The 23112-nt window shown below is 42.8% G+C and overlaps 1 protein-coding gene across 1 annotated transcript in view; it reads left to right on the top strand.

Annotated features, from left to right (window-relative positions):
- trappc9 (trafficking protein particle complex subunit 9) overlaps window positions 1–23112 on the top strand; it is a 339982-nt gene that overhangs the window by 28567 nt on the left and 288303 nt on the right. Inside the window, exons 10-11 of the mRNA XM_080441558.1 lie at window positions 3227–3370; window positions 16633–16759. Coding sequence (XP_080297684.1) covers window positions 3227–3370; window positions 16633–16759 — 271 coding nt within the window. The remainder of the gene's footprint in view (window positions 1–3226; window positions 3371–16632; window positions 16760–23112) is intronic.

Raw genomic sequence — 23112 nt, 5'->3', positions numbered from 1 at the left:
CTTTGCTGCCACTCCACTGCTCAGATTGCAACCGTTGTTGCTCCAATTATCGCTGCTGCTCACCATTTTCTGCATTTCATCACCCCCTCCTTCACCCCCAGCTATCCACCCTGTAGGCTCTGATGCTAGATTTCCTCTGGGGGGAAGTTTACCATCGTGTATGCTTGGCAGGGAGTGACACATTCGGATGCCTTCGACACAAAATTCAACTCTGTATAATACTACTATACGTTCTCAATCATAGCTAATTTATGCTCCGTCGTGCGACATTGACAATAGCCGATATGCTAGCTCACAACACATCGGATATGCAACGCGTTGTGAGCTTGTACAGTATATCTGAATTAATTTTTTTGTGCATGACACTGTTGCACGCACAAAGTGTCATTTGGGCTTCAGTCTGACTATTTCACGTTGGTTTTTCTGGCTGAATATCCCACATCGGTTCATTTTCAAATTATTTTCGCAAGCACAACCAAATGCGCAACGATTCTAGAGGGCTGAACAGCTTTTTGGATGCCTCAAACAGACATGCGTCATACTTTACCACTCTTTTCTTTTCTAGCCAAGCCGTTCACATTAGCCTTTTAACCCATTTAGACCAGGTAGTATCTGTTTCATTTTAAGATTTCTTTGGCTATTCAAAAATAGTAGATCTACAAGCTCGTAGCACGGCACTGAGTGCCACACTATGAGCTTGTAGATCTACTATTTTTTGAAAAATCATGAAAATGTGTGCAAATCTTTGAATATATATATTTTTTAAAGCGAACATTTGTAAAATATTTTGTTCCAGGGACCAGGGAAGCAAAGATTTTTGTTAAAAATGTATATATTCAAAGATTTGCACAAAATGAACTCAATTATCACACAATTTATGATCAAGAGTTTTCAAAAATTGATCTATAAGCAGGTTTTCTTTTTTTTTTAATAGCCCAAAGTATAAAATGATGGTTATGGTTATTGAAAATGACACAGTATGCGTTCCCGCCGGTCTTAATGGGTTAACTGGAACGGTCATCTCACAAGACCAGAACTATCTGCAGCAGTACACAAGTACACCCACCCACCACCACCACCACCACCACCACCACTACTACCACGGCGGCCTGGGTGCCTGCCATGAGTCCTCACAGGGCTGATGGGAGGAAAACCTTGGTGTGATGAGTGTGAGTGTTTTGGCAGAAGGTGTCAGGAGGGAGTTTATTGAGCGATAAGAAACTGAGTGAAGAGAAAGCTCAAGTGAGAAAGAAAATAGGACTCAATGGTGCATTTCTGCAATAACGCTGCCACGGCTTAAGATATGGAAGGGCAAATGGGGTTTTAAGCAGCTCAGGTACCCCCTCCCCTTATTCCCTCCAGTTATCAAAAGCAAGAAACAGCTCCTGCTGGCTGTCTCCTTATCTGCTATGTGTTCCCACGTAGACCCACAGCGTGATTATCCTCAGCTCTTTTTCTTTTTAATGCCGTTTCCCACAAAGCCAGGGAGTTTCTTGTCTTGTGATATTTACATGTTAATGATAACGGAGAGGCAACGATTTATGGAACGAGGCATCTCATCTCCCTACAAAAGGACTTGCAAATTCGCCATTCTCCTTGGCGTTGGCCAGAGGAACAGTGGCTTTTGTGTCGGGGGGGTTTGTGTGTGTGACAGGGCCGATTGCTTGGCGGTGCCACCGCTGTCATTATCTTAGCTAATTGGATTGCCAGACACCTCCACTCCAAGGCTTGAAAATACCACAGATGAAGTCATTTCCCCCCCCCCTCTCAAAGGGAGAGAGCAGGCACATCCACAGAAAAAGCCACAGCGTCGTCTGGATTACTAGCCCTATAGATGAGCACTGGTTTTCACAGAAAATCACTGGCAGACAGGTGGAACTCTGACTATTTTTAGCCTGCTTAGTGGGTGCAGTTTTTGCAGAGGGGAAGAAAATAGCTTAGGAAGGGATTTGCATTAATGGGTGTTATTCAGGTGTCAGAGGAGTCGTTTGGAACGAGTAACAACCACAGGAGGAGAAATGTTTATTACTGACCAGTATCACCATCGGTTCAGAGAATGCCCTCCATTTCCAGCTCTCGACTGTTGCTCTTGTTTTCTTTTTCCTCTCAGTGAAGCAACGTTTGACAGCTGGGAGTGGGATCTCTAGGGATCCATAGGGGGGAGCTGAGGTTCTTATGTAAGCGCTGCCGTCAGGGAGGGATGCTATTAACCCATTCAATCCGGGAACGCATCTGTGTCATTTTAGATTTCTTTGGCTATTCAAAAAATAGCAGATATACAAGCTCATAGCGCGGCACCAAGTGCAAATCTTTGAATATATTTTTCATTCGAGGCTGATTCTACAAATGTCTTCTAAATCCTAAACAGTTTAAAAAAAAAAGTATGTTATGCTATAGTATCAGTGGTTCTCAAACTTTTTTCATGTCAAGGACCCCCAAAATGATATGTATTTGTCTGCGGAACCCCCCATCTCAAAATATTTTGTTCCAGGGTCCCCCCCAGAAGCAAATATTTCAGTTAAAAAAGTATATATATATTCAAAGATTCGCACACATTTTCACGAGTGTTTTTCCCCAAAAACAGCAAATCTACAAGCACTCGGTGTCGCACTATGAGCTTGTAGATCTGCTATTTTTGAATAGCCAAAGAAATCTTAAAATGACACGGATGCGTTCCCGGTTTGCATGGGTTAAGATGTCTCATAGATCTCCACCGAGCAAATAACGCCGGCTGACTTAATGTCCCACTGCCGCTCCATGTGTTGCATTGCAGTGGGGCCGTTTGAATGTTTGGAGATGGGTCTGTTATTGAGACGAGGGCTGTTTGACCTACTGTACATTTAAGAATACATAAAACTATTAACTATTTTTTGGGGGGCTGAGTGACATGCAGCAAAGGCCGCCGAGCTCGGGACTCGAACCCGCGACGTGCTGTCAGGCTACATTGAGCCTAGGTGCCTGGACCGTTACGCCAGCCGTCCAGGCCTAAAACGACAGGAATTTAACAATACATGAGAATACATACATTTAGGATTTAGGAACGCATAAAACGGTATACACATTTAACAATACTGAAGAATACATACATTTAAGGATACATAAAACTATATACAGTTAAGAATACCTAAGAATATATACATTAAATATTTTGTGTAAAGAACACATGTTTTCTCTCCACCTTCTGTCTGTCTCTCTCTCTCTCTCTCTCTCTCTCTCCATCTCCCAGGAAGCCACCGCGGCTGGGCTGCGGTGCAGATGCGTCTGCTCCATGAGCTGGTGTACGCCTCACGCCGCATGGGCAACCCTGGCCTGTCCGTCCGCCACCTGTCCTTCCTGCTGCAGACCATGCTGGATTTCCTGTCCGATCAAGGTCAGTTCACGTTCAACAACAAACTCCAAAAACAGTATATATTATTTGTATTTCTCTTCTTTTCTTTTTGCAGCATTAAACTCAAAATCCTGCATACTTCTTCCAGATGTTATAACCAAAGTTTTGAAATGCAACAAATGGCCACCATTCTCATTTTGCAAAGCATTAGTCATGGATTTCAACCGCTTTCAATCTGGCATCCCTATTTTGGGCATGTAATTCTAGGTAAAAAAGAGAAACGGCTATTTTCGGTATTCGTTGTGTGAGAGGAGTAGGGCTTAGATGCATACCACCCACCATTAAAAGCACTTAAGCCTTAAGTGGTTTTAAACGGTGTGTGGTATGCATCCGAGTTGGCATTCCCCGGTTGGAGCGAGATGGTGTGCTTTGATGAGAAATCCTGTGGACCTGGGAGATTGGTTTTTACCCAAGCAGGCTGCCAGACAGGCTGCTAGCCACACAATAGAGCTAGGCCAGTTTAAGCCTTGGCTGGATACAGAACATGAGAATGGGAGGAGAGAGAGAGATATGGGGAGAGAGAGAGAGAGATGGGGAGATAGAGAGACAGAGAGAGGAACCGTAAAACAATATTTTTTACTGTTACGTACCATGTAACGGTAAAGAAACCTTGAACTTGAACCGAGAGACAGAGACAGAGAGTGGGAAAGACGAGAGAGACACACACACACACACACACACACACACACACACACACACACACACACACACACACACACACACACACACACACACACACACACACACACACACACACACACACACCCAGAGACAGAGAGTGGGAAAGAGGAGAGACACACACACACACACACACACACAGACAGAGAAAGGAGAGAGAAGTCTAGGCGAGCTAACATTATAAAATATTCAACACCGTCAGCACTGGGACTGCTGCTGCGGCTCTGAGGACAGACCAGGCAGCCTCCCATCATTACCAGCCTCCTTGGAACCCGTCCTACTGGGAGAGGAGGAGACAGTCTGCTGTGTGTGTGTGTGTGTGTGTGTGTGTTTGTGTATCCAGCACCAGCACCCAGGAGGGGGAGAAATGCAACCCGACGGCTAGGCTGGCCTCCACACCGAGGCTCACAACACAAAATGTTCACTGTTTCATCACAGAAAAAAAGCTAGTCTGCTAAGCCCAGCTGAATGTTTACTACAAAACTACTACCTGCCTGAACCCAATTCCTGTTCTCCGCCCACCCCCTCCATCTCCTTTGGGTGGTGTCTTGTTGTGGGTGCTGTGTAATGGTCCGTGCACAGACCTCTTCCCCTTTGGGATTGTGCTTTTGCCACGCCGGCGGATTGCTTCTCTGCTCCTGTCTGCAGTGTGATGTCACCACCGACCGGGAGAGGTTACTGCAGGCCACTTGAAGCATGCAGTATAGTGGGGTCGAGTGCACTTAACCACTTAAGCCCTACAGTACATACTAGAAAACAGCCGAGTTTGTAGATGTGTTATTTCCACTACTTTTGAGAAGAAAATGTGTAAAGCTGTCTATTTGTAGTTTAGTTTGGTTTATTACAGTAGAAATCAAAAACGATCGAGCACACTGTCTGTATATAATGCAGTTTGCTGGGTGCACGGCTCACAAAGATTCACAGTAAATAGCCCGCACTCAAAAGTCCTTCTGGTACTTTTAATTCATATACGCACGGACAGACACAGCATACACGGATGGGTTTCGGCGTCAAGCCTCAAGCGTCAACCTTCCTCAGCGTGTATAAGGCTTGACGCCGAAACGTGTCCGTGTATGCTGTGTCTGTCCGTGCGTATATGAATTAAAAGTGTCAGAAGGACTTTGTGCAGGCTATTGCTTTCTTTGTTTGGTTTATTACACAGCTTGTTTGAATGTTTGATTCTGATTGGTCAATCACTGAATTCAGTGGTCTGCTATTTTTCAATAATGACCGGAGTAATCGATAACAGGCACAACAATGCACCTGAATCAAATTAATCAACCAATCCGTGGTGCAAGATATTTGAACATTTTCACCTATAATGGCATGCCCAAAATAGGGATGCCAGGTTGTAAGTGGTTAATGTAGCTTCTGATATGTGCACAAGTAGATAATATATCAACCACAGCAGAGGTTCTCAAAGTGGGGTCTGGGTCCCTTGAGGGGGTCCCCAGCAATATTAGTTAACATACCGTCAAAATCAGTTTAACCATCTTAACTAGGCCTATACTGTATATACATTGGCTATTTGAGAATAGGTTGTGAGCTTGTTGTGAGCTTGCTATTTTCTGGAATATGTTTGAAACATTTTAACAACATAAATCTTGTATGGGGGGTCCCTGGCACAAAATCTTTTCAGATGGGGGTTCGCAGCCAAATACATCTTAATTGTGGGGGTCCTTCACATAGAAGCACTGAACCACAGCATGGAACAAAAGGCTACATAATTGTGTGCCAGCTCTGCTCCTGCCATCAGCCTCTCACCGCTAATCAGACCTTTCCACACAGTCTGGAAAAGTTCAGAACAAAACCAAAAAAAAAAGTCCAATCAATTCAATCCAATCAGAGAAATATTGTTTTGTTCAGTTCAGCAGATTTGATGTAGTTGTAGGTCCACCGCCTTTTTTTTATTGACATAATTTGTCGGATATTGATTGTTGTTTGTTTTTGTCGTCGTGCCCTGTCGACAGCATTATCCGGCGAGTCAGCTTACACAGCGTACTTAGCACCGGCGCCCAAAAAACTTCTGGGGTGGAAAAGCAATTTAAAAGAGTGTGTAAACTGCAGATTGTATAGCTTGGGAAGGGAGTTGTTCATTTTTTGGAAGTATTGGCTTACAATGTCTGGATAGAAAAACATGAATTCTGTTGCAGGAATGATTTCCTTTAGCAGGGGGGGTGGGGGGGGTGGGGGGGGGTGGGGGGTGGGCGACCTTTTCACCGTCTGGCAGGAGGTGAAAACCACCATTGCTTTTACGTCTCATTACAGGCTAATAATACAAGCGTAGAATACTGTCATTTAGGGCTATCTAACTATAGATAATTGTCTTAGTAAATATTCTATTGATAACTTTTTTGATTAATTGAATAATCGAGATCGTTGAAAAAAAAAAGTATGGTTGCTGTCGGGCAGAAACCTCTTATCTCCATATTATTATGTTTTGTGATTATGTTGTGAACCGGAAAGATGACTTTTGACAGGTTTCATGTGGTTTCTTGTGTTCAATTGTCGCTGTCGGGTGGAAACCTTGTATTTCCAAAACTGTTAATTTGCATGAAATGATAAAAAAGAAAAACCTGTTCAGTTGTTTTATCACAACTCACCGGCTCTAATACTTTTAATTGGTTAATCACTTTCAACCTGGTGTCACTATTTTGGGCATGTCCTAGCAAAAAATATTATTATAAAAAAAAAAAGCGAAATTAGCCTATCTACAAGCTCACTATATGGAGATACAAGGTTTCATCCGGCAGTGATGATCTGCTAGTGTATGTCTGCAGACAGTGTTGTGAAAAATGGCATGAGATAATTATGAGCTCCCTTTGGAGACTTGCCAACCCATACAGCCTCTACTAAGTCAAGTTGAGGTGAAACATTGCCCCGGCATATGTCGGCTGACGTATGTCGTAGTCTCGTCACGCAACGTGACAGGTAGACTAATTTCAACACGCTCAAAGACGAGCAGGATAATCACAGTTTTTTTTACCTTTTTCGCATCACACAGTGTGACATGTAAGGATCGTACAAGACGGGCTAAAGTCATGCGCTGTGTCATCAGCCCCTGGCACTAATGTCACCTGTGCCAGCATAATTCAAGGCTTTGAATTTGGGTAGCAGGACCTTTCAAAGGTGTCTCTGAGATGCACATTTCCCTTTCAAGTCTCTGCGGGTGACATGAAAAAAAGAAAGAAAAAAGACATACCTCAAATGTTTTATTGAAGCTTACCTTTTTTTTAGCAGTGCTGGGTTGTAAGATAGCACTTGCCTGCTCTGCCTCTGGGTAATGACAAGGTGACTATGCAAATGTAATTGTAACCACATCTTCCAAGTCATTAGAGTCCAGCAGACCCACAAGCTAACAACGCGTGGTGGATGCGACTCGTGGTGGGGACCCCCCGGAAGCACCTTAAGGACCCCTGGGGGGCCCCGGACCCCACATTGAAAACCTCTGTTGTCTGACATAGGCTTAGGACCCGAGTCAAGCCTTTGATAGAGATATAATAGTACAGCAGAATATGGAACCAATATACTGTAAGGGTAATAGTGTGGAAAATAAATCTATAGAGGGAGTGAGCTATGCGATCAATATTTTCCCTCCTGCTTACGTTTGTTTTTGCCAAAGAAACTGCTTTTCTAGTCTCTGAGAGAAAAACAAAGTTAAGCTTCATATTCCATGTTTTTCTTTTTTTACAAGCGATGTAGTATGTAGCCTATCTCTGGTTTGTTGCTTCTGATTAACCCATTAAGACCTGAGTCCAATTCTACAAATGTCTTCTAAATCCCCACAGTTTTCATGTATGTATATACATTTTTTTATGTATGTGGCCGTGGTTTGTTCCAGGGACCCCCAGAAGCAAAGATTTGAGTGATATTTGCTTTAAAAATATTTAATAATATACTTTGGCTATTCAAAAATAGCAGATCTACAAGCTCGTAGCGTGACACGAAGTGGTGCGCTATGAGCTTGTATGTCTGCTATTTTTGAATAGCCAAAGTATAAAATAATGGTTAAAGTGGTTAAAATATAAAATGGTACAGATGCTTTCCCGGTTTTAATGGGTTAAATATTTACCACCCAACACATCCGTTTAGCTCCGCTACCCAGCATACACCTTGCATCACCTTTGCATGCGAACATTTCCCTCCCAAAAGTTCAACCTGTTGTTGCTTGTCTGCTTTTCTACAATTTAACATATTCGTGGTCCCCTGGCTCAAAGTGTTTTTTCCCCCCTCTTTTTAAACAAGGAAGCAAACATGAGTGGATGTGTTTTAAATATTTAAGATCAAAACCTTTTCACACTTTTGTTTTGGATGGAGATTGTCTGCGCTTTGGCAGGCAAGGCTGTTATTCTCAGCCTAGTGTTGGCACAGATGACAGAACTTCCTCTTCTTTTTGCTTTTAACCTATTCAAACCGGGAAAGCATCTGTGTCATTTTTTGATTTTAGCTATATACATAGCACATTGGTTGGCTATTCAAAAATAGCAGATATAAAAGCTCATAGAGCGTCACTTTGTGCCGCACTATGACCTTGTAGAATTGCTATTTCTTTTAAATTGTGAAAATGTGTGATAAATCGTTGCACATATATATCTTTTATATATTTTTTTAACTCAAATCTTTGCTTCTGCCGGTCCCTGGAACAGAATCTTTTGAGATGGGGGTCCGCGGCCAAATACATATCATTTGGGGGTCCTTGACATGAAAAAGTTTGAGAACCACTGATATATTTTTTCAGAAAACCGTTATTTGTAGAATTGTAGAATCGGCCTCAGGTCTTAATGGGTTAAAGAGACAGTGCCACACCTTTGGTACCTTTTCAGTAAGTTGTGGAGTCGACATTAATCCACCCGGTGTGGCTAAAATGTGCAAGTATGTCTCTTGCATGTGTATTTTTGGTTTATTTTTGTGCGCTGCTATTCTCTGACAAACGGGCAACTGAAAACAGACTGGAGTTCTGACACATCAAGACCACGTAGCTCCCATCACATTAATATTACTATTGAATCACGTCGTTCAAAATAATACGTGTTGTGTTTAGGGCTGCAATGATCGATTATTTTCTTAGCGAGTATTACTTTTTGATTCATTGAATAATCAAGAATACGTTTTTGATCATTTGTATTTTTCAACCAATCAACACAAAAATTGGTATTTATCTTTTTTTTTATAACTAATTAAATATGATAAACCACGTAAATCCTATACGGTATTATACTTTGTCCAATCTGGGAACCCATCGCCAACTGAAAATGAAAAACAGCGCCCTCTGCTGTTTGTTCTATGTCTGTTGGCTCTGGGCGGAAGAAAACGTAGCACCAGAGCGCAAGGAAACCGGTGTTTGTGTATGCCTTCAGCGCATCAATTCCGGTTGGTGCGACTATGTTTTCATTCCCACTAACAATATTTCTACACGGAACACTAACACCACTTCTCCCAGAGAACATGGATCGTTTTGGTTATAAGCCCACTTGTTTCTATGATGAAAGAGTAAGTTAAAATGTGAATATCTTTCCGTGGTTTTGTCTGCTCCGCGGACGCTATTGTTAAATTAGTTTCGGTTTGTTTCGAGGGGGGAAGGATCGACGGACACGTGAATCCCGCCCACTACATTTGATTGGGTAAAGCGCGGCCTGCTTCCTGATCTGAAGGCACGCCCATGCGCACACGTTATGACGAACCTCCCCGACAGATTCCAACGCAGTGCAGAATCTGTTCTTGAGAGATTATACTTTGTCATACACCAATGTCGCGCAAAAATAGCTAAAACTGATTTCCATGTTTTATAGAAATCAATAATTTAGCTATTTCCTGTAGCCTGTATTAAAAATAGATCATCATAAGAGTAGAGAGAGAAAAGGGAAAACTGTCAACAATATCAAATATACATAAGGTGTGTACTCATTAAATGAATACAATGAAAAGGCAGAATACCTTCAGACATGAAATATGCATGAACTAAGGTCCCAAGCTGGTATACTTCATGAACTGTTGTGTGTGTAAATGTTAACCCATTCAATCTTGGAACGCATCTGTGTCATTTTAGATTTGAGCTATAACCATTATTTTATACTTTGGCTATTCAAAAATAGCAGATCTACAAGCTCATAGCGCGGCACCGAGTGCCGCACTTTGAGCTTGTAGATCTGCTATTTTTGAAATATCTTGAAAATATGTGCAAATCTATGAATATATATATATATAATTTTTGACTCAAATCTTTGCTTCTGGGCGGGTCCCTGGAATGAAATATTTTCAGATGGGGGGTCCGTGGCCAAATACATATAATTTTGGGGGTCCTTAAAGGCTTGAGCACCACTGATATAACAACATGAGTTTTTTTTCAGAAAACTGTTAGGATTTAGAAGACATTTGTAGATGCGTTGTTCCCTGATTGAATGGGTTAAATAGTGCATTTATTACAGCACCTTTTTATTCCAAAGCGCTTCCATTCCCACGCGGACGGCGGAGGAAACCAATGCAAGGCAGCGACCTGCTCATCGGGAGCACTTAGGGGTTCAGTGTCTTGCTCGAGGACACTTCGACACTTAACGCAGGGGGAGCCGGGGATCGAACCTTTCCAATTCCCAAAGCGGCCGCTCTACCTCCTGGGCCACTACTTTTTTTTATGTCCACAGAAAAAACTGCATTTTAACCTAACATTAAAAAAAAATGTATATCCATCTAAATCCATCTATACAGTAATAATACCCACTGATCCTTATTTAGGAGGAAATAGAACCATGGTACTGCCTCTTTAACACATTCAATCCGGGAAAGCATCTGTGTCATTTTAGATTTCTTTGGCTATTTTGTTTTTATTTATCTTGAACATTTGTGCAAATCTTTGAATATGTGTTTTTTTAAAGTGAATATTTGTAACTCAAATCTTTGATTCTGGGGATTCTACAAATGTCTTCTAAATCCTAACACTTAAAAAAAAATATATATATATATATATGTTGCTATATATCAGTGGTTGTCAAACTTTTTCATTGCAAGGACTACCCAAGATGATATGTATTTGCATTTGTATGTATTTGACCCCCCCGCTGCTCAAAATATTTTGTTCCAGGGACCCCCCCCCCCCCCCCCAGAAGCAATGACATGATTTGAGTTCAAATGTATGTATATATTCAAAGATGTGCACACATTTTCACGTTTAAAAAGATAGCAGATCTACAAGCGCTAATATGAGCTTGTATATCTGCTATTTTTGAATAGCCCGGATTGAATGGGTTAAGTCCTTTCAGTTTATCCATCTCATTAAACAGATCTTCACTTGTTTCTTGCTGGCCTAAGCTAAGTCTTTATTCAATCTGCATGAGGGAGTGTCTGCTACACCCTCTGGTCACAACTGGAGGACTTTTTAATTGACTTAGAATTAAGAACTAATAAAAAAAATAATGAAGTGACGGGACGCCTTGGTAGCTTATCGGTTAATCCGTCGACCATATAAACGTAGACGTTCTTGTGGTGATTAGTAGATTCTGGCAGGGTTTACGGAAAGCTCTACAGCACAGTCATTCTTGAGTTGGTTCGTTAGGATGTCCCCATGAAGTGACGGAATTTCATTGGAGCAGTGGTTCTCAAACATTTTCATGTTGGGGACGCTCAAATTTATTATTTATGTATTTGGCCGCGGACCCCCGTCTGAAAGGGGAAGATTTGTGGTGTTAAATATTTCCAAAAATAAATTAATATAATATTTTTTTTGGAAAATATAGCAGGCCTACAAGCTTGTACATCGGCTATTTTAAAAATAGCCTCAGTATAAAATGTAGTTAAAATGGTAAAATAGATTTTGATGCTATATACTCATTTAGCTGGGGACCCCCTGGAACCCTCTCCTCATTGTTGTGTAGCGCTGTGTTGGATGTTGGATGTGTTCATGTTAATGTGTATTTTAAGATATTCAAACACTAAATACTTGGTAAACTTGACCTTTGGCTCTGTACTTGGTCGGCTATTTTCGGCGAATGTTCCCCCTAGAATAGGGATGCTAGACTTCAAGTGGTTAATGTAAGCATAATGTAAACACCTCAGGGTCCCGGAACCCCTGTTGAAGACCCATGTTTCTAGGTGAAAGTATGGTGGAGCTAAGAGTTCGCCAAAGTTTTGAGGAGAAGAAAGAATACAGAATAGTGAGAATAACATAACTGTACTCTCTGAAGAGATGGAGCCGGCTAATGAATTTTATTGCAGTGATAGATCTCTGTTAGCTACAGTATGTAAGACTTCCCATTCACACAGCTCTGAATCCAGCTATATGAGTGGGTTCGCTAGCCACATTTGCATGCATTTGGGGGATTGGAGAATGATTGATATGGACTCCAGGGGTTCCCAAACCTTTTCAACTCGAGATAGCACCAGACCAAAAGATACATTTGGTGTCTCTCCGCAGTCCCCATATAACCCAAACTTACAAAATACATTACGACCCCCAAATTGATATGTATTTGGCCACGGACCCCCATCTGAATAGGTTTTGTTTCAGGTACCCCACAGAAGAGAAGATATAATAACCTAAAACAGACGATCGGCAAGCTCACGTTTCACATCGCGAGGCGCTGTGAGCTTGCCGATCTGCTATTTTTTATTATCTTTAGAACATTTGTTGTTGTTGGCACTTTTAAGTACATTTTGGTGCCACCACTGGCATCCATCCAGTCAAATATGGAAGTAACCCACATCACCATATTATATTAGCCACCTCACTATAGTATGATTGTGTTTTTTTGTGCTTGAGGTTTATTACACAGTGGTGGAAAAAGTACTATATTTCTTTACTTGTAGAAACACTCAAGTAGTAAGTCCCGCATTCAAAATGTATTTGAGTAAAAGTAAAAATATATCGCCATCAAAATATACTTTAATTACCAAAAGTAAAAGTACTCATTGTGCTGTGAATGTCCCATTTCACAAGTTCAAACTGTATAAAAAAATATTTTCTAAATAGCCGATCTACAAACTCACAAAGCTTGTAGATCTGCTATTTTCAAATATGAAAATTGGACTCCAGTAAAGATACCTCAAATTTGTACTTGAGCACAATACTTGAGTACTTGTACTTGTGGTTACTTTCCACCACTGGTATTCCAGAATGTGGGGCAGTTCCCTGCACCCTTCCTTGTTGAGGGACACTCTAAGTGACATTTCACTTAGCAGCCTCCCGTTGACATTCCCCAAGTGGAGGAGACGGTGCAAATGCATCTCCACAGGAGTTAAACTCTAGTCTGCAGTTTGGGGAACGGTGGAGAGGAGACACATCCCAAATGCTGGACAAAGGAAGGAAGGGGGATGACAAAAAAAAAAGTTTTAGATGAAAAGGGACTTATTCGGTCTTATTCGTGAATCGTGACCCATTAAGACCTGAGTCCGATTCTACAAAATGCCTTCTAAATCAGTAGTTCCCAAACTTTTCCTTGCCAAGGACCCCTGAATTGATTTGTATTTGGCTGCACAAACCCCCATCTGAAAGAGTTTTGTGCCAGTTCACTTTTTGAAAAAGATTGCACTGTGAGCTTGTATGTCTGCTGTTTTTGAGAACCACTGTTCTAAGTTTTCTAAAAAACGTACGTAGCTAAAATCTAAAATGACACAGATGCTTTCCCGGTTTTAACGTGTTAAGGTCAGCCGATCTATAAACTCAACTCTTTGCAATGCAATTGTTTGCTATTATTGAAAAAAGTCTAAATGAAAAAAAGAAATGTGCTTGTGGGTTTTATAAATATTATACCAATGAAAAGTATTCACAAGAGCTTGTGGCTGAATAACTATGTTGGATCCATTGGAATGCAGGTTCTTTTTTATATCCATTTCCTGAAAATTAACGCATTTTCCCACCCAACAGCAATGATATCCCTTCATGGGGCTTAGACTTGCGATACAGCTTTGCAAAGTGAACCGAATTGACGCTTGGCACTTTGGGGATCATTTTACATCAATCCTGACAGATGGGTAACTATTGAAATGGCTGAGCACTGTCAAAATACCGGAGGCCCCTGCGTATACTGATGATAATATATTATATGCTGCAGACAGTGTGGAGAAATCAATGCTAGAGCACTTCAGAACACATTAAGAGCTGTCTGTAACTTGACTGGAGAGTGGAAAAAAAGCACAGTAAACAGGCTGGAAGGAGGAAGATGCCACAGTAGTTATTTACTGCAAAACATTCGCATTCATGCACAAATTAACTCGGATATGTATTTGGCTGCGGAGCTCTATCTGAAAATATTTTGTGCCAGGGATGCCCCACATTTCCATGGATTAATACTTATCAAACTTGGATTAAGTGTAGAGAATGTATATCCTGATTATACTGAAAATACCGTAGCCGATCTACGTCGACTCGACTCAATCTACTCAATTAAACACTTAAGCATTACTTTATACATTGTCGCTCAACAGTGTAGCGCAATCATAGTGAAACTAGCAGATCTACACAACCCTGTGAGCTTGTAAGTCAACAGTTTTCACTATTTCTGAAAATAGTGAAACATTTCGCCTATGCCCAAAAGAGGAATAGATTATCTTGTAAAACTAGAGGTTCGGACCACTATGCGGCCCTCACACCTACGTCGCGCTGCCGATCCGACCGATATGCCCATAATATGAAGATCTCTGTATCTGTCATTCCATGTCCCTTTTATGCCATATATGGAGATCCCTGATGTCATCAGTATATGTCCATATATATGGGCATGTGACGGGGCTATGTCTGAGTCATAGTGACGGGCTGCCGGCCCGGCCTCTATATATGGTTACTTACAGTATGTCTGAGTCAGAGGTCCGCCGGCTGGCCCGCTGGCCCGCTGGCCAGCCCACTATTAGCCAATTTTAATATAGGATCATCCGTCTAAAAATTGTATAATTTGATTCGTTTAATTAACAGTTGCACCCCTAGTGTGATGTTGTGGTTGTCTGAGAAGGAACACAGAGCTGGGGGAGGGGGAGAATGGACACAGAGGAGGAGTGTGTGTGTATTCTTCCCGGGTCCAAGCACCTTGGACGCCACGGCCCGGCCAGTAACTCAAAGAGACACGTGTGTGTGTATGCAAGAAAAGCGCAGAGGCTCCGAGAGTGATGATACAGCCCGGAGCGTAAACATATTTATTGATCACGCAGTAAAACTTACAGTCGTACTTGAAGGCTGGGGCCGTTCTGGCTGAGAGAGAGACATCTGGGTGATCTACAAGTGGGAGATAAATAAGCGTCCGGTAAATTTACACCGCACAGCGGGACTGGGACCCAGAAACCAGAAGCACTCAGGAGATATGGCTGGAGGGGGATTTTTCAAAGGAACTGTCCCCTAGAACAGTGGTTCTCAACCTTTTCAGACTGTGACCCCCCCAAATAGTCATATTTGAACCAGGGACCCCCCCCCCCCACCCTGACAAGCACAATTGTAGGAGTTGAGGCATTACATTTAATTTGACTTATTTCCACAGATAAATATTGTGAAAATAGCTGATCTACCAGCTCACAACGCCTCACAACACAATGTTTGCCTCTTTCTTATATTATTTGACAATTTGGCCATTGTTTGACCAGTTTTTATAGTGTAGTTTGTTGATTACTTTTGAAGCAATAATGGGCGTTTCATTTTTTTTGTTATTAACACATCGGGTGCCAGAATTTTATAATAACAGATTACGTTCGGTGCCAGAAATCTCACCGTCTGCAACGCTGCGCTGTTTAGAGCTGTGGACTCCACGGCGAGCACATGCACGTAAACAATGCATGCGTGCACAGCAATGGATGGCCCTGGCTAAAGCCTGGAACAACCACATGTCTCATGCGAGTCACCATTGCGGAGCGATCGCGCATCGAGAATGACTCGTTTTGCCCACTGTAAAAAGTTAAGGAGATATAGAGGTTTTTAGCAAGGAGATAGAATGGAAGCGGATGGGAGACAGATTTTTTGGCACGGTGATCCATCTGTCCCTTACTTCTTAGAGTGTTCATGGGTGATTCCAGTGCTGCGCTAGCCCCCCCCCTTGTGGAAAAAACGAAAAAAACAAAAAGACCGATAACACGGTTTTAACCGTGTTCGGCACCATAGCGCTACTCTTTGAAAACACGGTTTTAACCGTGTTTGGCACCCGATGTGTTAAGAATATCTTAAAAGTCCTTAAATTGTCACTTTACAGTCATCTGTAAAAATCATGTGGGGACCCGAACCCCCAGGGGCGTCTACAAGCTCACAGCGCGACGTGTTGCTCACAGCGCGACGTGTTGTGACCTTGTAGATCTGCTATTTTCTGTTATTAGTTATTTTAAGATGAAGGAGATTTGAAGTGATCACATGTTTAGAAGCATCTTCCATAAATCCATGAACCATCTGTGATTTATTCATTTCTGGTTGGCTGTAAGGTAGAACAGCTGGCAGCAACATACTGTAGGTTTCAAAAGGATAACATCAATGATAACATCATTACTATCGTTTTACTTATGCTTTATTCCATCAACATAATGATAAAGTTGAATTTGATAATGTGCTCACACAGGCTCTACTTTCTTTGTTGTTTTTTTGTTGTGTGCTGTTTTGAACGGGTTGACAGAGAAGAAAGAGGTCACGCAGAGTCTGGAGAACTACACGTCCAAGTGTCCAGGTGGAATGGAGGTCATCACTCTCCCCGACGGCCTCAAGCTCCCCCCGGTGCCGTTCACCAAGCTCCCCATCGTCCGGTAGGTCTGCACCGCTGTGTGATCGTCCTCTGGTGTCTCTAGTTTCAGATTGGTGTCTGAATCACCCACATTAACCATGGCCTCCCTATGTCGGGGCTTGTCATTATAGTTAGAAAAAATAACCTAGGCCTGATATCGTTGCTGTCGGGCAGAAACTTGTTGTGGTTTTTCGTAAATTAATGCCCTACTTGATTATTCTACTACTACAGCGTCACACAAAAGCATCAAAAGTACCGAAAATTTGAAATACTCCAGTAAAGTAAAAATACCTCAATGCAGTACTTGAGTACATGTACTTAGTTACTTTCCACTACTGTCTCCGTCCATCATTGCTGTCACACACTGGCACCACGGTCAGAAAATAAACGGTCTGCTGTAGCATTTCTTCTGTGTCATTACACATATGAATATATTAAGCTACAACAAACACAGCCAGATGGCAATTAATTAATGGAGAAAGAACGCACACACTTTGTCCATTGTCTGTCGCCATAAATGACAAAATGTCCAAGACATCATGTGAAAAGCATATCGGACATTGATGACAATGAACAGCAGTGACGTATACAATTGAGACGGGAGAGTTGTGTCAGTGAGGGGTCAGAATGTCTGCGTTTGTGGGCCGATGGAGTCAACAGAGATGTCACAACTCTTTCCTTCTCAAAGGCTCTGTTCAATGTTGCAGCGAGCCATGGCGTTGATCGGCAGGGTGTGGCGGCTCGGTACCCTAGTTGCCGAAATGTCGGCCAAGAAATTAATATTAAAGGTTTCATGACATGCTGGTTTACAAAACATTAAAAGTCTTTATCATGGTCCTTCGATGTGTATTAAAAGGTTTTAACTGAAAAATCCACTCCAGGGAGCCATGGTAGGTTTTTTCTCTCTGTGTTCTGAAGCCTTTTCAGCTGCAATGGAAAAAAAAAACGATTTGCCTGTGGGTATCGCTGTTGAGGGATTCTTCCTGTCAATCATCCCCTCTGCGAGGGGATTAATGGACTGTGACATCAAAGTCCACGGGCAAATCACAGCACTTTTCTGAGCCTAATTATTCAGAAAACCCCAGACCACAGAAAATCCACTGAATGTTCAAAGTTCTGTTTTTTGGGGTGTAATGGAGGTCAGAAAACAAACAAAAAACCTGAATAAAAAAAATTATATATATATGTCATGAAACCTTTAATGTAAACTGTGCAATTTTCGAGAACATAAATAAGTAGTTTGTCAAACAGCAGACCCCATGACCAATATTTAGGCCAGGTTTTGAGCCAGTTGGACAACTGGTGTTCTAGGAGAAACGGCACGGACAAACATACGTTTTGTAAATTGTAACTCAACTTTCTCTGTTTACTGAAGAGCAGGAGAGATGGGGAGACCCCTGTTACTGATCAAACACACTATAGCAAGCAATGATTACTATTGGAATATAGAGCTTTAACCTTTTAACAAAAACATGTTGCCACTTTTAATTAATGGTAGTTGCATGCCGTTGTTCTTCAGCGAAATCTACAAGCTCAAAACGCGCTGCAATGCCAAGCGCTGTGAGCTTGTAGATCAGCTATTTTCGTTGGACGAAGGTGTCACGCTGTATTCACACCTGCTTATGTTCCAGGTGGGGACATGCAATAAAATGAGTGTGTCCAAGGTATGAGTGACACCATCATAAATAAATAAGCGAGTTGTGCTCCAGCGAAAGCTCTGGTGGTCCGAGCAAATCAAAGTGAGCTGCTGCGCCCGACTGGGCAAATAGATTTGAAAGAAATAGGGCATGTAGATGCTCAACCTGGATTAATTTCACACCTACAACTGCTAGTTTAAAACTTTCTTATCAATATTCGCTACTTATATAAAGTAGTACGTTACTGTCTGTGGTGCTGAGTGTGTGCGCATGGTCCACGGTTACTTCAGAGCACAGCTCGCACACAAACGGCAAATTCTAACTTTTCTCAGCTTTGACGCATCGTTTTTTGCAGCCGCCACCCCTGCCTCTGTGGGGAAAGCGGTCGTCGTTGCCACTCCATAGACAGTGCACTAACCCATATTCAATCCAGGAACGCATCTGTGTCATTTTAGATTTGGCAATTCAAAAATAGCAGATCTACAAGCTCATAGCTAGTGACTTCTCTGCTTTTGCTCTACATTAAATATCTTGGCTAAAAATTTGCCATTCAACAAGATCACAATGAGTCACATTGCGACGCATTGTGAGCTTGTAGATCTGCTCTTTTTTGTGAAAGTTCAGGTTTAAGTGTTTAAACCGAATCTGTAGTCACGTCGACAACCCCTGTGCCCAAAGTCAGTTATCATCCATCAACGACGGCAATTACTCATCATCCTTATAGGGAGTGAAATCAATGCCCCCACCCCCTGCTGTAGGACTAGTGCCTCTCAACCTTTTTAATTTCTAGGACCCTGCAATTTCATTTTCAAACTTTTGTGCGTTATTCATTTCTGGTTTCCCATCTATCAATCATTTAGCTGGGGACCCCCTGGATCCCCCTCAAGGACCCCTGGTGGTCCCCGGACCCCACTTTGAGAACCGGCGTTCTAGGATGCTCAGTAATAGCTGTGTAAAGTCCTTCCTTTTTTTCCAAAGTGTCTTTTACCACAAAAAGCGCGCAGCATCAGAACTCCAATAAGACATTTCACTTAACTTACCCACTAACAGTGATTTATCTCTGAGGAACTATTACGAGATGAAATCCAGAGCCGGGTTTGTCAGAAAGATGATGGAAGATAATGCAACGCGACATTAAAGGTCCGTGAGCCACAGCTACACTTTAAAAATTTGCGCATGCTTTAAACTCGCTTTGGTTTCATCAGAACCTCCCCTCGGTGACATTTTGAGAAATAAACTGTGTGTCTGTGAGGTCGCCCTGACCCAGTCTCCCCAGCTAGGAACCATCAAGGAAGAAATTGAAAGTTGCCCTGTGATTTTCTCATTCGTAATGGTTGGCATTAATCTCAGGGTTGGTGTCCTCCTGCATGCAGACGGCTTCTTCTTAACCACTTGGGGCGGCCGTAGTTTAGTGGGCAGAGAGGCTGTCTGGTAATCAGATGGTCACCGGCGTCGACCCTCGACTCTACGTGTCGAAGTGTCCCTGAGCAGGATAGAGCCCTGTCTGGCGCGCCGCCTTACCCATTATGCCTAAACCTTTTTGCCATTTTTTCAATCATAATATAGAGCTATTTAACACTTATTTTAACCAAAGTAAATCACTTACTCATCTTTAACATTTTAAAATTGTGAAATAGCCGATCTATATCGACACGTGAGCTTGAGGATCGGCTTTTTGAACTAATTTAAAATGTTTTTAGAAATAGTAAAAAATGACTAAAAAGGTTTAGGCAAGACCTGGACCCCAACCCGAGGTCCTGGCCCCTCTTAGGGGGTGCCAAAAATCACAAGGGCTTTGCCTGTTTGGAAGTAATTTAACATTGTAAACATGTCGCACAATACCACTGATTTGTCAAGCGGTTTGCGATATCACACGCAAGCACGCACGCACACACACCCTCCTATAGATGGCTATTCTTGTTCGGAGCCACACGGTAAATAAAACATGTAAAGTCACTTTCCTCTCTTTGTTCTGTCCATGGTCTGTCTTGTTCTCTGCTATTATCATCATTATGTTTCTGTTGGTAGTCATGGTGCCATTTCCCACCTGATATTGTATGGGAGTCCTGACTGCTCTAGACTGTACTGAATAACTGCTAGCTTGGATAAAGTCTTTAGACTAGCGCAGAAGTCTAAGATGCACAGGTTGTACGCTGGAATGGTATTGCCATTCACATCATAGTATCTGTCTCTGTATTGTCGTGGATAATGGAAGATGACACGATCTCCCACCATGCAGCAGCACAAACTACTAGACATCCAGAACATTGGGCCTTCTTTCCCCCTGGTCTCAACCTTCTTCCAGGAAAATGTCTCTGGATTGAATCTGGATTGAATTTCCACAGATCATTCCACAGTCCATAAGCCCCCCCCCACAGATGTAAATGATATCCTCTATCAGCACAGCTGTGTGTCCCTCAAGGGGACATTCTCCTCTTCCGATTGCCACTTGGAGCACCTTTGTCCAGCGAAAAGACAATGTTTTGAAGACATGCACACCAATCAGTTTGCTGTTGTACGTGTTGGACCCTCCAAAGGAGTACACCTTGTACCCCACTGCGACAGCAACAAGATCATCTCCCTGTGGTCCTCCCGTCTTTTTGGTCACGGCCCAGTACAACATCTCTCTCCCTTATTCTTCTACCCCTCTCTCTCTCTATATCTCTATGTTTTCTCTCCTATCTCTCACTGTCTCTATTTCTGTCCCTGTAAGTCTCACTTCAACACTAGTGTGCTATGCAAACACCCCAAATAACCTTATATACGCTGCTCGGAGCTCTGGTGTGACGTCACACAACACAAACCGCTGTCATTCATGTCCAACATTGACCCTTCAGCTGACCAGCCCAGCCACAATCTCTGTTCATGCCGCCTACTGCGATCACGGCCAGGCAAGCTCTACCGTAGTGTCAAAAGCCGTACCACCTCATTTCTGAACAGTTCCCACCTGGCTACAATCAGACTGTTGAATAAGTGCTGAGCACCGCCTGTCGCCAGGCTGTCCTGACAGCACAGGCCGCCACACAATAGTGCTTTTCTCTATGTAGAAGAGTGTAGGGGCGCTAGGGGTACACACACACACACACACACACACACACACACACACACACACACACACACACACACCCTCCTATAGATGGCTAGTCTCGTTCGGAGCCACACGGTAAACAAAACATGAAAAGTCACTTTCCTCTCTTTGTTCTGTCCATGGTCTGTCTTGTTCTCTGCTATTATCATCATTATGTTTCTGTTGGTTGTCATGGTGCCATTTCCCACCTGATGTTGTATGGGAGTCCTGACTGCTCTAGACTGTACTGAATAACCACTAGCTTGCATAAAGTCTTTAGACTAGGGCAGAAGTCTAAGATGCACATGTTGTACACTGGAATGGCATTGCAATTCACGTCATAGTATGTTTCTCTGTATCGTCGTGGATAATGGAAGATGATACAATCTCCCACCATGCAGCAGCACAAACTGCTAGACATCCAGAACATTGGGCCTTCTTTCCCCCTGGTCTCAACCGTCTTCCAGGAAAATGTCTCTGGATTGAATTTCCACAGATCATTGATACATCTATCAATGCAGCGGCCACCAAATATGTACAGCTCTCCATTGTAGGTAAAGGCTGAATGACGCGTGCGTCCTCTTGGACAAAGCTCTCCAGAGGGTGGGACCAACAGCCAGCTGTTGGTCTCTGTGCAAAACACCCTGAGTTCATTGTAGTCTTGATTCCTGAAGTCGTAGTAGTTACGTATACCGTCATGTATGTTGTTATAGTAACCCCTGTCCACTCTGCCCCCAAATACAAACATATATGTCCCAATCATGGTGGCAGAGTGACGCCATGAAACAGGTACACCAGTGCGTCTGTTGTTAATTAAAGACCACACCTTTTTATTGGTGGTGTTTAACTTGTAGATGTCATTAGTGCATCTGAACTCACTGTTGAGTCCTCCAAAGACATACATGATCTTACCCAAGACACAGGCTGAGTGTCCCTTCCTCGCCCCTGGAGCAGTCCCAGAAATCTTGGGCTTGAACCATCTTTTGGTGTCGACATTGAATGCATAAAGCACGCTGCTGTACTTCTCATGTGTCCATAAGCCCCCCCCACAGATGTAAATGATATCCTCTATCAGCACAGCTGTGTGTCCCTCAAGGGGACATTCTCCTCTTCCGATTTTCACTTGGAGCACTGTCGTCCAGCGAAAAGACAATGTGTTGAAGACATGCACGCCAATCAGGTCCCTGTTGTACGTGTTGGACCCTCCAAAGGAGTACACTTTGTACCCCACTGCAACAGCAACAAGATCATCTCCCTGTGGTCCTCCCGTCTCTTTGGTCACAGCCCAGCACAACATCTCTCCCTTATTTTTCTACCCCTATCTCTCTATGTGTCTCTGTTGTCTCTCCTATCTCTCGCTGTCCCTATTTTGGTCATTGTAAGTCTCACTTCAACACTAGTGTGCTATGCAAACACCCCAAATAACCTTATATACGCTGCTCGGAGCTCTGGTCTGACGTCACACAACACAAACCGCTGTCATTCATGTCCAACATTGACCCTTCAGCTGACCAGCCCAGCCACAATCTCTGTTCATGCCGCCTACTGTGCTACTATTATCACGGCCAGGCAAGCTCTACCGTAGTGTCAAAAGCCATACCACCACATTTCTGAACAGTTCCCACTGTTCCCACAATTAGACTGTTGAATAAGTGCTGAGCACCGCCTGTC

This window comes from Gymnoscopelus braueri, assembly GCF_963280865.1.
Source record: "Gymnoscopelus braueri genome assembly, chromosome: 11".
NCBI classification, from domain to species: domain Eukaryota; kingdom Metazoa; phylum Chordata; class Actinopteri; order Myctophiformes; family Myctophidae; genus Gymnoscopelus; species Gymnoscopelus braueri.
The sequence above is the reverse complement of the archived record's forward strand: the minus strand, read 5'-3'. Positions and strand labels throughout refer to the sequence as shown.